Here is a 17,968-nt window from a genome sequence, read left to right as displayed (position 1 = left end):
TCAAAGGGGCCTTCCCTAAAGCAACCACAAGCTACAAGCTACAACTGAACCGGGGCCTAAGAACAAAGTAGGCCTAGTCTCAGAGCCACAGGCTCCTGAGACCCTACCTCCTTGTCTGGCTCCCTTCTCCGACTGGTGTGGTCCCGCTCAGCGCGCCATATGTATCTATCTCACTGCTGAGATCCTAGCAACCCTATTGGCTGCGGCGCGTCACCTGACTAACAGCCCCTGGGGCTGCTGGGAGCTGTAGTTCCCCTGCGGAGCTATGGGTGTAATGGCTGCTGTTCCTACTGCACTGCACAAGCGCTGGGTTTAGCAAAATGGACACCGCAACTCTAGATGTCTTCCGGCATGCGCAAGCTCCATTGCGCATGCACAAGCTCCATTGCGCATGCGCGACACTCGGCAAAATGGCGACGCCCTCGGCGGAACGCCGACTACTCGCTCGCCCTGCACTGCAGCAGCATCACAGCCGTCCCCCTCACACAGCCCGGAGGCAAGAGGGGGACCTGGCTACATAGGCTAACCCCGTCTTAACTGGTGTGTATTTCAATGTGAACATTTATTCTAATGTTGGCAGCTATTACTAGTTTACACTTCTTCCTTAATAGGCTATTTGTAACAAGTATTAACCAATTGGACAGCTTTTGTTCTAAAGCTTTGCCGTATACTGTATAGGGGGGTATTTACTTACCACAAGAAAAAAATCCCTTTGCTTGATAAGTATTGTGCTGTTTTTTTCTTTGCACTGGTTTTGCAGCTGGGAGACTTTTCTAAATTGATCCCAAGCATCAAGGCATAAGCCCTAAGCAGGATTGCCACCTTCCCTTAAATGATAACCCGGAGACTTTAAAAAAAAAAAACTATTTTAAAGATTTTCATTTATATATTTAACTCTTTTACCTTCTCCGACGGCAGCTTCATCTAGCAACATCTCCCCCTGCATTGTTCTGTCAAGATGGCGTTATGTTGCCATGACAATGGGACACCTCATGGTGCCGCAACGGCACGTAATGTCCCGTTGTCATGGCGACACGACGCCATTTGACGTCGCAGTGCCATGTTGACCGGACCATGCAGTGGGAGGTCCGGCCGCCGGAGAAGGTAAGAGCCGAAGCCCCGCACCAAACATCCCAACTGGCCCTGCAGTAGCCCGGAGATTTAAAATCTCCACCCGTAGCCCGGTGAGAACTAGCCGAAACCCGTGGTGGCAACCCTGGCCCTAATCATATATTGCTCCATATTAAAATGGGCATGAAGCAAAAAGTGGCACACTGTGAGAGCTCCTTTGTATTTGATTACCCAGAAATCATGGAAGAATTGCATCAAACAATTATATTCCACTACATAAAATAAAAGAAAAATAATAAATTAATAAAAAATATCACTTGTGAGCACATTCACATGTCTCAGACAGGTCTGTAACCCTGCTTTTCCCTCCCATTCTCTCTTACAGTGCTTCCACTGCAGCCAGGGATTCTGGGAAATGACATATAAATGAGCACAGTGTCACCTTTTACTTCAAATCCATTTTAACATGGACCCCTATCAGGTTACGCCTGCTGCATTCTTTTAAATATGGAATCTTCCCTAATGGACAACATTGATCATTGGTTTCGCTGGAAATGTTTTTCAGAGATAAATCTGGTGTCATATTTCCGTGCCAATTTTGCAGCAGGAACTTGACCGTGAGACATGTGATCAGATCGAAGGGGAGGGAGGGGGTGAGGGGAGGGGGGAGAGAGGGAGGGGGGATAGGGGATAGGGGAGGGGGGAGAGAGGGGAGGGTAAAGCAGAGGGAATTTTTTTTAAATAAAAGAAAAATAGATCTTTTTGAATAGTTGACGTGGGACTGACCCTTTTCTATAGTGACATCTTCAGCCTCCCCGTGCCATGCAGCACGAGTAACGTAGACTGCCGTATTAATCCTTGAAGCGTTGAGGGAGTCGCAAATGTTAAAGCTGGAAGTGAATTAGAAAGGCCTTTCCTTCATTAGAAGGATTAATTTCATATCCCACAGATGCTCATTAAGTATTCTGATTAGACTAAAGGGCGAATTGAAAAAAGGCAAAGAAGAAACAGCTTCTGGTTTTAATTGAACTATTTGGGCCAATCTGAAGGCACATCACGCTTGGATTTCAACATAGTAATGGTGCAGAGGGGTTAACTCCAGTCCTCTGGATCCGCCAACAGGTCAGGTTTTAAGGATAACCCTGCTTCAGCACAGGTGGCTCAGTCGACTGAAACACTGATTGAGCCACCTGTGCTGAAGCAGGGAGCCACTGTTTGAAACACCTGTGCTGAAGCAAGGATATCCTGAAAACCTGACCTGTTTGGGGGGGGGGGGGGGTCTTAACCCAGGTGTTCTCAACTCCAGTACTTAACTCTGTCAGTGCTGGGAAGTCCTACCTTTGACAAAATGCCTTTACTTTCACAACCACATAGCAAATTTCGGCACAGGATTTTTTATTTTGTTGAGAAATAATTTTTAGGGATGCTGAAAAATGTGATTTGGTTGTACAAGACGCTTTCTTAATTGCCTTGATGATTGCAACCTTTAGATCTCTTAAGCCCATATCCACATACCGGTGCTAAGTTTTAGCATGCCTTTCCCTTCAATGGGAGTAACGGCGTGCTACAGCTTTGTGGATATGAGCCTAATATTGTAAACTCCTTGGGGGAGGGACTTCCTGACCTATGGTGTTATTGTGCGTAAGCTGGTGTTAATCTGTTATGCTTGTGTCCATGCCAACTGTGGCTACTAGTTTGCTTCCCTCCTGGCAGTAAGTCCTGGTACAAGCAGGCTTTGCCAGTAGTTGATATGGGGTTTTCACCCTCCGAGGAGCTGCACTTGAGTGAGGCTGCGGTCCCAGTGACTGCCACAGCGCACGCCTCGGCATGCACTGTGCGCACAAACACCGGCCCCCCAGTCACTCAGGGCCGAGTACATGCGTCGGCGCACATTCAGCCGCCGCGCTGTACTGCAAGATTCCACACACTCAAAAAAATTGTGTGTGGAACTTGCGACAGAGCCGTGGCCACGCCCCCGCTGGCGGTTCAGTCAATGAGGACGAACCAGCCGCGTGAGGTCATGGCCACGCCCCCTCAAAATCCCGACCACGCCCCCTCCCGTCGCAACCTCTCCCTCTCTCCTGAGACCGCAGATCGCGGTTAGCGCTGTGCACGCGCCACCCCCACCCTCCGGGCGCGCGTGTCACATTAATGACTGAGACCGCAGCCTGACACGGGGGGGTGGTGACATCAGGCCTGGGCATGACCAATCATGAGGCAGACCTGGTGCCCTCCTCCTGGCTGTACTTAAGGGCAGGTAGCGCCCACATTTAGCAGTGCCTTTCCCCACTTGAGGAAGGCAGGTCACACATTGGAGAGTCTGATTATTGGGCTTCTCCGGTCCTCTTGCCTCCGGGGGAGAGTGAGTGTGGACCATACCTCTGTCTTTGCTAGGGTGGGCAGGGAAGAGCTAGGAAGGCTGCGGGTGCCCTTGGCCTGTAGTGACGGTCCAGGGACCGTCCTTCAGTGGTAGCTGAGAGTTACTGCATCGGGCAGAAGCCTGCCTTGTTACTGTGCTGTACAGTTAAAGATGCAGTCTTGCCAATAAATCCCCCTGGAGTTAGCACACAAAGATAGAGTGGCCAGTTAGAACAGTATCGCTTTACATATTCTTGCACAAACATCGTAGAAAACACTGATGAAAAAGCGTTTGCAGATTTAAAAAGATTGCCCCCAGTATCAAGTAAATGGCTTTTTCTTCTCCCAGAATCCCCTGCTTATCTCATGCTCTCTGTCCACTGGCTCTCCCTCCCAAGCGAGGGCTCTGGCATCAACTGACTGGAATAGAATGTTTTATCCAATTCTTGCTGCCATGTTGTTGCTATCCCTTGTTCTATCAAGGGACTTTAAGAAGGGCCTGCAGGAATGTAGATGGAGGCCGTTGAAGAAGGAAACCATCTTTTTTTTTTAGGATAGAGGGGATTGCACCTATCAAAGCTACTGAACAATAAGGAACAATAAACTCACTGGTTTAACCAGTGAGTGGATGGAAGCCAGGCAAAAATTTAAAGCACCAATCCCCCCACAGATGTCTATATGAGTTTAACTTTCTTACCCCCTGAACATGTTCTTTTAGTTTTTAAAATCATTATTTTCTTAATCTCTAGCTTTTGAGGTTACCATGGTAACCTTCAGACTGCACTGGGCTCTGGGGAGAGCTTCATTTTCAGGTCCCGGACACTTAAAACGTGATTTTTATCACAAATATCCACTTACACCAGAAAGATTTTACCTGTGACTTATGTTTTTGTAAATGAACCAGAACAACAGACGTGCGTTGAATAGGAAATGAGCGAACGCGCCCATATTCGCTTTGCATGTATACAAGAACATGCTATTATTATTATTATTATTATTATTATTATTATAAGTCCCTTTTTGCAAATCTTTTTTTTTTAAAGAAAATGTAATTAAAAAAAAATTGTGCACCAGTATGTGGATTTTACAAATGACAAGCTCGATGACAAAAAAAAATCCATCTATTTTAATTAGGAAAAAAGATTTGAATTATTATTCCATTTTGCATGATTTTATTATGCGTCCCAGTAGACGTGGAGGGAGTCATTTTGTTATGTCATCTATGACAAGCATTAGGCCTCATTTCAGAAACAGTAAATGGATTTATTTAGCGGCAAGGTATAATGGATTCAAGCTCTCTCCTGGGTCACTTAACATGTCAGATTTTTGATAGGTTTCCTATATGCTTCTGAAACTCTCAGTGCCCCCCCCCCCACCCCCCGCCCCTTGCATTAAAGAAGAGCGGGATGTTACACAATACAAAGGGCTCCTTGCATCTATTCAGGATAAAATGTGTAATACTTATTCAAAAAAGAAACAGCACACATTTTTGTTAAATGTCACCTTTTGTCAGCCATTTTATGTTGTTCCACTGAAACCAGATGTATTTCGATCTTCTAAAATACCCAGATTCCTAGCAGCAGTCTGCACCGTTTCACATTTGGGGGGGGGGGGGTATTTGGTTTTCTAAGTACCCCGGAGACGATCCGCAGTCCCGTAACCTGGGCGGACCCTCTTTTCCCCCGAGCTACAAGCAGTTTTGTCAACTGGGCAAGGAAACAAAATGGCCACTACGTCCAGCTTGGTCCGGCAGGCAATGGAAAGGTGTAACGTCACCGGGAGATGAGGTTGCGACTTTCTATTGATGACCCCGCGGTGATATTTGTTGTGTTTTTTTTTTTGTTTTTTTAAATCTACAAACATTTAAAAAAATAAATAAATAAAAGTAAATTCTACCAGCAAACAGGGTTTTTTTTTGGAGGGGCTTTGAACTAATTTTTAGAACAGTAGCTGTGTCGGTATTTAATTATTTTCACCTACATACTTTTTTTTTTTTGTGCAGGTCATGGCTGCGTGAGGAAAAAAAGGCCGTACTTCAATTATGAAGGCCATAGAGCGAGTGACCACGTGCTCGCTGAAGCGCGACCACGCGCGTGTGAGTCCTGGGCAGAGAAAATAATTTGATTTTGTCGCACGATGGCTAGGGGTTGTCACCTGTGCCAGAGTTGGGACTGATTGAGCCACCTATGCTGAAGCAGGGATATCCTGAAAACCTGACCGGTTGGGGGGCTTGAGGACTGGAGTTGAGCACCTCTGCCATATACTACAGCTTACCACACACACAACTTTCCGTGTAATAGCTACAGCTGCTCTTACAGGAGCCAAAAACATGCAGCGTTGCTGCCAAATGGGTTCAGTTGGAGGGTATGTGGACTTTCTGACAGCGAAATTGTTTTAAAAAGGTTTTGACATGGCTGAGTCTATTTGCTTTACTGCAACTTGAACACACTGTATATGGCTATGTGGGAAAGTACTTTCAAATGGAGCCTCCGGCTGGTGCTAAAAATGTTTCATCTAGGATAAATAAGGACAGGGAAATGCATATTCAACGCTAGCAACATAACAAAAAGGGAGCGTGCAACATCACACCTGCTGCAAACAGGAATTCAAGGCCTGAGAACAGGGAGCCGCAGAAGAGGAGGTGAGAATGAGCCACACTTTTTTCACCTCTTTAGCAGATCCTGCAGTAGCTCATGTTATGTAAAGGTGCAGTCCCAGTGGAGGGAACTCTATTCAGAGTTAGTTCCCCCGACCCACCGGGGGCCTGAGCTGGAGAATCCTCCATGATGCACTGAGCGGGAGAGTATCTTGCCCACTTCACGGACTCCCCAGCCTCATGCCCATTTTGTGGCGCAAGGGAGTCCGTGTTCCACATTTATTTTAGTTGCGCCTGACTGCAGCCCCTCTTGGCATTCTTGAGGGGCCTCCTCCTGCAGTTCTGGTTGCATTTCTCCCCGCACCTATTTATTTTTCGACGCCCAGTATCCCAGAACACTAGGGCCAGAGACCTCCTCACCAACTGCTCCTGGCATTAGCCAAACTGGCTATTTATAAGTCCAGGAAGCAGCGTTTGGCTGGGGAGGTATCCCTCACGTGCCAGGCCTTATTCCAGGTGCTGGTGCGCTCTCGTCTTCGAGCAGAGTACACCCACACTGTGGCCACTGGGCAGAAAGCTGAGTTCACTTCCCAGTCAGCCTTAAGCGGGGTGCTCTGCTCGGTATCCCACCATGGTTTTTCTTTTAAACTCCACATCCTAATTTAGTGCACTTTAGTTTCAGTTACAGGTGCACTTAAATACTGTTTTTTTGTTATTTATTTATTTTGAACCTCTTTTCTGGTTGGTTCTTGAACGACCAACTAGATGCTGTATTCACTGATTGGCTGGTGAAGCCAGCCAATCAGTTATAAGGTTTCAATATATATATATATATATATATATATATATATATATATATAGATATATATCTAGATATATATCTAGATATATATCTAAGGCAACACATTTATCTTTCATCCAGATCACAGATTTGAGATTGAATTCCTCCAGTAGCAATTCATTAGAGAGCAAAGTAAACAACAAATGATGTTTTGAAAGCAGCATTCCCCTTCCCCTCGGAGATCACCCTTGTTATTACCAGATGGGAAACAGGGGTCCCCTGAGCTAATTTCAATCAGCCCCCCTCTCCCTGTATTAGCGCACTTTCTTCTCCACCCCCCCCCCCCTTTTCCATGGGATTTTCCTTCCCGCTGTTTTTCCTTCCTATCCTTCCCTGGTTTCTGCCGCTCCCTCCTTGTCACATATACTACACAACTCTGTGTTATTCACACCCCTTTGGGGTTTGTGTACTTATTGCTGATTAAATCAGTTTGGCTTATTCCATTTCTCATTGGTCATTTGTGAGTGCTGGGAACATAATATTATGTGTACTAATTTCAATCAGCGTTTCATTCAAAATCCTATAAGATTTTTAATTTTTTTTTAAAATAAAATCAGTGTTAAGTATTAGATGATACTTACTGCATTAAAAAAACCTAACAAATAAAAAAAAACTCACGCTCTATGCACTTTTAATGAGTTGTAATGTCCCGAGCTTCCTTGGGTTGCTATAGCAACAATTTAGCAATTCGCAGTAATTCCTCTTTTGAATTAGGCGGCCATATTGTGTGCCCTGGAAAGCCAGATCTTTGCCGATCGATCACGGGTGGACAGATCGATCGGAAACTTAGATAATTGCATCGCCGTAAAGGCGAGGAGCTGCTGCATATATTCAAACGAACAAAATATTTGGGCAAGAGGAAATGCAGTACGCCCCTAATTTAATTTTGTCATTGTTGATTCAGTCCTTTTGTTCTGTTTATCTGCTTTGCATTCCAGGACATGCTTGGAAATGAGATTATTTGAATCGCTGTATATTTCCTGGTGAAATATTGAATAAATAAAGTATATTTTTCATTCATTAAGCCTTTTAATGGGGTGGCCCCATCTGTCCTGTAAAAACACAATTTATCAATGTAATTGGCTGTTTTACAATAATGACCCTCAAAAGGAAAAATATTTGCAGTCTTTGAACAAATAATACATTTTTCTGTTCTCCGGGTCCTGTGAAATTCATGTTTATCAAATTATTCATTGTCCTCTTTTTTTCTAACCAACTATGGAATCACAATTACTTTGTCTAGAGTACTTACTAAATCTAAAGTCTATAACTAAATGGCCATTGGCAGTATAGATTCCAGAATCCACAGTCTAATCACCGAAGAGATTAGATAAAGATTGTAAACCTGCAAAATATTAATTTAACGTAGAAACATTAAAAATGATTAAAAATACGTATATGGATCTATTATTTTATGAAGGGCCGAATCACTTCCCATGTAACTTATTAAACTTGATACTGATATTAGTTCACATTGGTCCTTGGAGGGGCTGACCATTGAACAAACCTTTTTATGCTGTCTACCGTAATTATTTGCTTCCATTTCAATACTTTAGTATGCCAGAGATATCTGCTTATAAATCTGTAGGTTTTTGACCACACAGACATAGCCCCGATCCAGCCCCCTCCCGTAATAGACACACACCCTCCCTTAATAGTCACGTCCCCACTCCTGCCCTAAAATGATTGCAGGACAGCCGAACGCTCAGGCTTGAAGAGCTGGTGCCTCTCGTACAAACGGTAGCTATTTGATGCATCTTCAGTCATTTCTAAGGAAAATTGGAAAGGGAAGACGAATGCTGCATATGTGTCCGTGTCTAGCCCCAAAATAATTTGGGATCCATTCCCGATCACAGCAATTTTTTCATCATTGAAGTCTGAGTCGCCAACTAGCGCCGAAACCTAAAAAGAACATTCATGTGTTATTGTGACTTTCTGGGATAATCTCTCCAGACCCGGATTTAAAAATCCATTAAGCAACTCATTAATTATGAAAGAAGACTGCGTGCGGCGTATCACAGCAACGCTTAGCCATGCGTTGTTGGCCTTTCTGGCATGAAAGGGGTTACAGCAATACTCAGTAGTAGGATCATTTGCATTTCCAGTAAGAGCTTTTAAAAAAAAATAAAAAATGAAGGGCGATCAAGTCTTTGGGATTTGCATCTCCCTTTTAACACACTCAAAAAGCTAATCCGGGAGAGACAGGCTTGTGATGTGCTCAGGGCCAGAAGGATTTGGTTTTAAGGGCTGGATTCAGGGGGCCGCAGGTGGTAGACATTGTGTAGAATTTACACTTATGCTCCATTAATTGCTGACATATCCTTCTCTCTCTCCTTTCCCCTCCTGCTGAGCCTCCAGGGAGAACAGCAGAGATGCAGGCTCAGACTGGTACCCGGCAGTCACCGGCCAGCTAGGCAGCCAATTAGCCGACAGAATGGAGAGGGAGAGAGAGGGAGAGAGAGAGAAATGGAAAGCTGTAGTCTAGCAACAGAGTGATGAAGAAAACAGCTGAGTAGCAAGCTAGGGCTGGTACCCAGGTTTTAACAGGCCAGCCAATTAGCACACTGCATTTAATGCTGATGTGGTTGCCTAGAAACCAGCATCATCACTGCCTCTCTCCCTCTCCTTCGGTCTCTGCCCCCACTACTCTGTAAAATTTCCTTCCTAGCATGTATGTTGTCCTAATTACTACTGTACCGCCTCCTGCTATTGTTCTAAGTCCCAGGTGGAGTGGGGGAGGGGGGGAGGGGGGTTGTAACCCTTGCAGTGCAGAAGAAAAGAAAAGGGCTAGGTAAGGATTTCTACTGTGATTGTAAGAAAATCTCACAAAAAAAATAATAATGAACTTTTGTTAAAGCCTTGACAGTTATGATTTGCTTTCTCAATGAAAGAATTACAGCTCAAACTGTTTAAAAGGTTCCCTAGTGTTTTTAAACAGAAACCATTTGTATGGTTTTATTCTGTAAAACTGAGTTTCTACCAAACAAAATCAACACAAGAACTTGGATCGCACGATCACACCCACCCACACATTTATGTGTGTGTATGCGCGCGCGCGCATGCGCGCATGTGTGTGCGTGTGTGCGTAGGCATAGCACCAGTTAGTAAATATGGGCCTATGTCCCTGCCATGTAGTGACTTGGCAAGTTCATAAGGAGCCAACACTGGGATTTTAACTGGGACCACCCACTTCAAAGGCAGTGACGATACTGCGCTACTCTGGCTGGGCCTCCTAAGGGCTGGGACCCGCTGCGCCCGATGGCGCGGGCGGCGGCGTGAGCGCAACTCACCATTGCGGTTTAAACTCACAATCCGGTCCCAGTCCCTCCTCACTGCCAACTGACGACGTACTGTGACGCGTCAGCCAGCACGGGATACAAGAGAATGGTGTTCCCGTGCGGCAACGCGTCACATGGTACGCGAAGGGGCCAATCATAGACTGGCTCCCATCAACCAATGGCAAGCCAGCTGTGAGCCCTGCTTTGTTTTGGTTTTGGCCCCGCCCCCCGTCATGGCCTTAGCCTAAATGTAGTTTTTTTCTGCATTTTCATGCCTTCCAAAAATGACATACCTTTGCCTAAAATTACTGCAATTTCAATTTCCTGATCCCTTAACAAAAGCAGTATGGATGGCATGTAACCATGGAGGTTACTGCTGTGCTTTTTGCAATAATAATTTTAAAAAAAGGCGTAAATATGAAAAACTATGAAACAAAGCGTAAATCCATCCGGATGAGACAGACAATAAAAAGGTAGGTAATGTGTTAAACATTTGAGTGCATTCTCTTGGTGGCCAATACAGTAGATCTTCCTAAGTGGGATTGCGGCTTCAAAAAGGTTTTGAGAGATTAAAACAGTTACCCCCCCCCCCCCAAAAAAATGCACAAGCAGAACATTAAAGATTAGTACAGATTTTATATCCAGTTAAATTACATTTCCGGGAGCCCTGGTGTTTTAAAAAGAGAAAGTTAAACATTACTAAATGGTTTAGGAGAATCTTCTGCCAGAAAAGTAGGGGGGGTGGATGGAGGGCAGATCAATTTTTGGCTCCGGACCCATTTTCAATTTCATCTGTCATCTAATCTGCCCGATTCTGCATTCTGTCAATGTCCTCCCGTGATCTCTCTATTGTCTTTCTTTTATTTCTGTAAAGCAGGGTTCTCAACTCCAGTCCTCAAGACACCCCCCCCAAAGGTCAGTTTTTAAGGATATCCCAGCCTCAGCACAGGTGGCTCAATCAGTGGGGGCAGGGGGGGGGGGGGGCGCGCGAGCAGGGAGGAAAGCAGGAAGGGGGGCGCATGCTGGAAAGATTGCGCACCTCTGCTCTAAACCACAGTCCCACTTACTAGCAATCTGCATTCAGCCATGTAACACCTTCTCTGCTATTTATACCACCCCTAGTACCAGTGCTTTATCATCATCATGTGTTGCAGGACCTTCAGCTCCTCTACGTGTTGTAATTCAAAATACTTGTGTTAGAAATACCATAGCTTTACATTTCGGGACATATTTACTAAGCAGTGCTAGGCCATTAAGGCATTTTAAGGCACGCTTCATAATGATTGATGAACACCGTATAAACACGTAGGAGAAACTGGTGTCGACAGAGGTTCAACCTTCTGGCAGAAGATGTCTTCACGAAATAAAATGGAAACTATATTTAGGGAGATGGGGGAGGGGTATGCTATACAAAGAGTAACAACCACCCAAAACGGTGTAGCATATAGAGAGTTAAACTGGAAACACAATGCTGTGTATATGTATGACAATCATGCATGCAGGTTCATGAGTCTGTATTCGTGACTATCACACATTAAGCAATAATGTTTTGTAATCTTCCTAGTATCTTATTATGTCATGTAGTTAGGTTACAGTAGCTGATGGTTAGGGCTATAGCATCCGTAGAAGCAAAAAGGTTACAATGTCAGCACTATAGAACGGTAGTGACGCATGTGCGGGTCTGTGTGTATCGTTAACGTGTGTGAACTGTGTGTGCTCATAATAAAGCTGTGTAATACGGCAGGCATAAGCTTATAGGGCTCCATGTTAAAGTGGGTAAGAAGCAAAAAGGTGACACTGTGTGCTCACTTCCATGTCATTACCCAGAATCCCTGGCTGCAGTGGGAGCACAGTATGCTAAGAGGTTATGGAGAAAGCAATGTTGCAGACATATCTGAGACATGTGAATGTGCTCACAAGTGATGTTTATATTTCCAATACACTACGGTGGAGGGTTTTTGTCACTTTTTTTTACCTATCATTGGCTCATAAGAAAAAATACACTTGGACTACTTGCGGATGCTGAGCTCAGAGGGAAGTGCCCCTTAATATCAAAAGGAAGAAGAGAGTAGCTCTCCGAATTCACTTACAAGCGGTCTGAAATGTATTAAATTATTACCTTTATTAAATCTCCAATGTTTCGGTTCAACGCAGTGAACCTTTCTCAACGATGACACTGTTTGTTCACCTTGAGAAAGGTTCACTGCGGTGAACCTGAACGCGGGAGATTGAATACATTACTGAGCGCTAAGTGAATCCGGAGGGTTACTCTCTTCTTCCTGTTGAACTCTGTGTGCATCAGTATGCAAATCAGTGTGCGTTCGTGAGCTTGCGCACTAAGTTTAAGGTACATTAGGTGCTGGTACTCTGGCTCAGCAGCTATAAACAGTAGAAGGCGCCATTAATCCCTGTGCAACGTTTTGATGGCCTCTGGGAGCGAAGGGAATAAAATGGCCACCAAATATCTGCCCATGTGATAACTAAGCAATACCTGTATGCGTCCTCTGATGGGCCTTCAAGTGCGAGCTCTTCGTGTAGACTTTCCTACAGCCATTAAACTGGCAGCGGTGGACTCTCTTCTTGTTCTCGGGGGAGGCCTCTCCTGAGGCCCCCGCTTGTTCACTGTCGCTCAGGCTGCATTTTGACGTGATGGCGGCTGACGCGGATGACTCTGTCGCCTTCCCTGAGCTGACGGAGGCCTTTTTCGCCACCAGTTTTAACGTCACGGTGCCGTCCAGGACCGAAAGGGACTGTGGGGTTTTGACCAGGTGCCTGCTGAGTTCAGGGGAGGACGGCGGCGTTAGTGACGTCACTGCATTGAGCTGTGCCTGGTTAACGGAGGTGGGACACTCTGCAGAAGAGCTTGCAGGCTGTAGGCTGATACAGGTCTCTGAAAGGAGTTTGTCCTGAGACAGCAGAAGGTCCATGCTTGGGCGCTTCTCGAACGCGCTTATGTCCACTGGAATTACTATGGGCTCCAGCCTGCGGGCACTGACATCTATGCCTTGAGCTATGGAGGTATTCAGGAAACAGTCAAAATCTTCCCCAAAGGTCTCTGACATCTTTTTAGGCTCTGTCTGCAAATACCGTTCCAACTCGAGGCATGTCTGGGGGAAAATGAGAGAAGACGATTAAAAACGTATTCGGTGGCAAAAATATACATGCAAGGAACAGTCACTGCAATATTTAAAATAAAATGTAATCGCACTGAAAATTAAGTGGAGCCCAGTAGAGTGATACTAAGGGACATATTTACTAAGTGGTGCTATGCCACAAAGCTAATGTGAGCCTGAATATATTTATGCAGCTGCCCTTCTGTCTACTGACCAACATTAATAACCAAAAGCAGAGCTCTTCCTCACAACAGGGACTCTATCATTGCTTGGATTGGAATACAATATGGGTTGACAGGTTCATCATTTCTGGAGAGATCCATTAAAATGTTCTCTGTTTAAATACAAGAAACAAACAGAAGCCAGTGGTAAGTGTCCTAGTGCGCTATTATTTCTATCAGCAGTTTAACGTTATACGTGTGCATAAACACACACACATGCATACTGTATATATAGATGTAGCAGAGGTTATTGCTCCCGCTAGCATGTTGTATGTAGCGTGACAGACACGCACCACAGGGAGCAGACACCATTGTGTCAACATGAGCCTCACGTGGGGCCAACACATTATTTTACCTGTTGGGGGGGGGTGTGGGGGGGGGATATATATATATATATATATATATAAAACAAAATACCCAATAACCCATATTTCTGAGAAGAAAAGACAGAAAGGCACTAAATAATGTTACATTGGACGTGCATTGGGGCTTCTTTGTTTACCGCTGTATATTTGAGGTCACTCTCCCAGTAGCTCTCCAGTTGACGCAGTTAAATATATAAATATAGAATACTGTGGGTCTGGGTTTTGAGCTGGCTAAGATTGTGTATGTCTTATTGCATATAGTTGGGAGGTATGTGGCCTGCCTTCTTAGTTAAGCTCATCCGTCTCCCCCCTATTTAAATCAGCAGGCCCATGCACACATGTCCAGTGAGATATTTCTTCCTCCAGTAGAACGGTGGTAATACCTTCCCTCCCCCCCACTATATTTATATGGGCACTTCTGTTTTTTAACCAGTTTGAACTGCAAATTAGCTCACACAAAGCACATATAGTGCTTCAAAATGTTAACCCCTTAGACACTGCATATGTCACGCACCCCATGCTGTTGAGTATATCAGGGGAGTGCAATCTTTTCCCCCTGCGTCCCCCTGCCGGCTGTCCTCTCTGCGCGCCCCCCTTCCTTTGGTTCCCGGCGGCATGACGTCACGTTGCCACAGCAATGCGATGTCACATGATGCCGCGTTGCCATGGCGACGCGTCTCCAGATGCCAGCTGAACCACGGTAAGTAAGGTTTACAGAGGCCTTCGCCGCTTCCCCGGCACTTAATTTAACCCTGCGCCCCCCACAGTTAATCAGTTTGCACACTGCTGGCTGAACTATATAATTGCTTTGGTTCCTCTTTTCTGTAGGCAGTGGAGAAAATACAAAAGAACACAGTATAAAATTGTTGGTGTAAGACCTGCTGACAGGGTTACCTTGCCATGGTCGCTGGCTTGTTTTGCCCATAAGAATGAACTAAATGACCTATACTTATGAAAAGAAAAAACATATAGCAATGAACTAAACAACAACAACAACACACACACACACACACACACACACACACACACACACACACACACACACACACACACACACACACACACACACACACACACACACACACACACACACACACACACACACACACACACACACACACACACCAGTCCAAGTCACTCACATGTAGCGTTAGAGGTGATAGGCAGGGTACAGCCGCCCAGGTGTCAGCAAAGCAGCACATCTGATATAGAAAAGCAGGACAGGCACACTTCCTTCCAAAGGTGAGATTTTAATCCTCAACGTTTCAGCTTCCAACGGAACCTTCATCAAGAGCCCATGATAAAGGCTCCGATGGGAGCCAAAACGTTGAGGAATAAGTTCTCACTTTTGGAATGTGGAGTGCCTGTCATACATACATACATACATACATACATACATACATGCATACATGCATACATATACTAGTGGGGCAATACATCAAGCTTATGGAAAGTACATGTAAAAGATGTGTTAATTAAGCATCGTACCATTTACGCAGATGGCTAATTAAGAGCATATACCAGACTTGGCAGAGATTTCTTACTTCTAGAAGTTTTTTTTTTTAAATAAATTAAAAAACCGTGACTGACCCATATACAGCATGGGATACGTCTTATTATATGTGCATCGGCTAACTCCTCCGCAATCCCAAGCGAAACTGTACCAGGCAAAGCAGCTGCAGAGAGCATATTGTGGCTACAAGCTGCAGGGGGAGAATGTTTCTGTCACGGCCTAAATTTCATATACCTGAAGCTGCTCCTTTATGTCGGGGGAACCTCGATTTAAACCAGCGATCCCCCCAGAAGCCTTTTTGAATTTCTCTCATATAATGTTTGTATATTGTCCCCTGAGCATGTACAGCTCTTTAAATAAAAATGCTAGTTTTAGGAAAACATGATTTTAACGTCCATATCCTGAGGTTACCATGGTAACCGTTAGGCTGCACTAGGCTCTAGAACAGGGGCCTCAAACTCAGTCCTCAAGGGTCACCAACAGGCCAGGTGGCTCAGTGACCCAGTCTTTGTCCCCGCTAGCGCTGAGCGGGCGGTGCTTGCCGCGGTTACTTACATACATAGATATATGTAAGTCCCCACTCACGCGGTGCACGCACGCTCGTGCACGGGCACACATGCTCTGCGCTTATGTAAACAAAAAACCCTGACTTTCTAGCGCGCTCAACTACCCGCAATGCCCCCTCCCCCGCGCGCTTAAATGCCAGGACACCCGGCGCTCATGTTTGGAGCGGTCTCCAAGCATGAGCGCGCTCAGCGTCAGTGGGGACTCAGCCTTAGTCTTCACAGCAGTGACGCTGAACATTATAAACTGCTTGATCACACCATCTCAGATCAGTTGCAGTATATTTCCCACCGTTCGGTATGGGCAAGTAACTAGCACCTGACAAAACCAGAATGGTCTATTGCAGAGGTGGCCAACTCAGTCTTCGACTGAGCCACTGATTGAGCCACCTGTGCTGAAGCAGTGATATCCATAAAATCTGGCCTGTTGGTGGCCCAGAGGACGGAGTTTGAGACCCCTGCTCTAGGGAAAACTTGATATTACCCTCCCGGGCACATAATATTGCAAACATTTATATCCCCTGAAATAAATAAAAAAGCGCTCGTAAAGGCAAATAGAGATTTAATAAAGTAAGCACAAACTAAATAAAATGCAAAAATAAAACAACACGTCGTTCAGCTGTTTTAAATGAACGTCTCTTCCCTACATCAGGGAAGCTTTGACCTCTATTCAAACAAATAGGAACTCAGAGCTTCCCCAACATTAAGATGCAGCTTCACCGAATATGAAATATGGGTCTTCGAATCAACTTAATGTCAAACTACCTTGATACATAAACCACAGTGGGTTATTTTTCTCCGTCTCCCAGAGGCTTCAGTGTTTCTTCTCAAAAGTGCCACAGTTCAGCTACTGAACTCAGGAGAAAGTCATGTTACCCTGAATAATATACCGAACACGCCGTTATTTAAGTTTCACATCATTTGGAATTCAGCTGACAATCTCTACTTAGCACTAAGACGTCGAGGGCTCTCCGCATCTGTTTGCTGGTACACAATAAATGATTAAAAAAAAAACACATTGCATCGAGGCATTCCAGGAATATCTGAAACGCTGCGATAACATTCATTCAGCTCACGTCTTTTCTTTTACTGCCCTGCAACAAATTCAGAAAAAGGCACCGTAAATACCAATTCATCTCAAACACTTGCTAAATACGCCATCAAAAAAAGCCATCCTGTGCTCCTCTCCCTGACAAATGAAGCCAGAGTTGGGGTTTCCTAGCTGTATACTGTGAGAAATTAACATGCTATTAACTTTGGGTAATGGTTAGCAGCCTGGCAATCGCGGCTTTTATACAACAGAATGGATGCCCAGAGACAATGAGAAACCCAGATATATTTCCTCTGAGCTGAAACGCGCAGGAAAAGGAGCTATTTCGTGGATGTTAAAACGGTCGCCCTGGGCCATAGTCTGATATGATGGAGATTTAGGAGCCGACGGAGCGAGAGTAGAACATTTTAATAAATTGGTATGTAAGAGCTCATCTAGAGTCGGTGCTCAGGCCAGAGAATAAACAGTCAGATGTTATTGCTCCTGTTATCGCAGGTTAACGCGTTACTGCAGACACCTTATTGATGCGACTTGCAATTCAATGGAGTCAGTTGCAAAATTTCGTGATGGGGCCATTTACCGTCTTATCGAACAATTACGGGTGCGATAACGTCTGCTACAGCCGTACCAGAAAAAAAAGCTGTGTGTGCTGTGCACGCGCATATTAAGTAAAACTTCTTTGTGTGTTGTCAGCAACATGTGTTTGTGTGTGTGTGTGTGTGTGTGTGTGTGTGTGAATATGTGTGTGTGTGTGTGTGTGTGTGTGTGTGTGTATGTCTGTGTGTGTGTGTTTGTGAGTGACAGTGTGTGTGTGACAGGGTGTGTGACACAGGGGGTGTGGGTCGGTAGTCTGCGCTCCGTGTCCTCTTCTCTGCTGCCCATGCGCGACGCACTGCGAGCTCCAGAAGCCTCTGCGCATGCGCGCTGGAGAACTGAGCGATGCCATCACTACTGCGCATGCGCGGCATATGTCAGCGGGCGTGTGGGGGGAGCGGCAG

At 45.2% G+C, this 17,968-nt stretch overlaps 1 protein-coding gene across 1 annotated transcript in view; it reads right to left on the bottom strand.

The window, feature by feature from the left end:
- KLF7 (KLF transcription factor 7) overlaps positions 1-17,968 on the bottom strand; it is a 120,833-nt gene that overhangs the window by 33,936 nt on the left and 68,929 nt on the right. The window contains exon 2 of the mRNA XM_075608523.1: positions 12,636-13,251. Within this exon, the coding sequence (XP_075464638.1) occupies positions 12,636-13,251 (616 nt within the window). The remainder of the gene's footprint in view (positions 1-12,635; positions 13,252-17,968) is intronic.

This window comes from Ascaphus truei, chromosome 7, assembly GCF_040206685.1.
Source record: "Ascaphus truei isolate aAscTru1 chromosome 7, aAscTru1.hap1, whole genome shotgun sequence".
Taxonomy (NCBI): domain Eukaryota; kingdom Metazoa; phylum Chordata; class Amphibia; order Anura; family Ascaphidae; genus Ascaphus; species Ascaphus truei.
The sequence above is the reverse complement of the archived record's forward strand: the minus strand, read 5'-3'. Positions and strand labels throughout refer to the sequence as shown.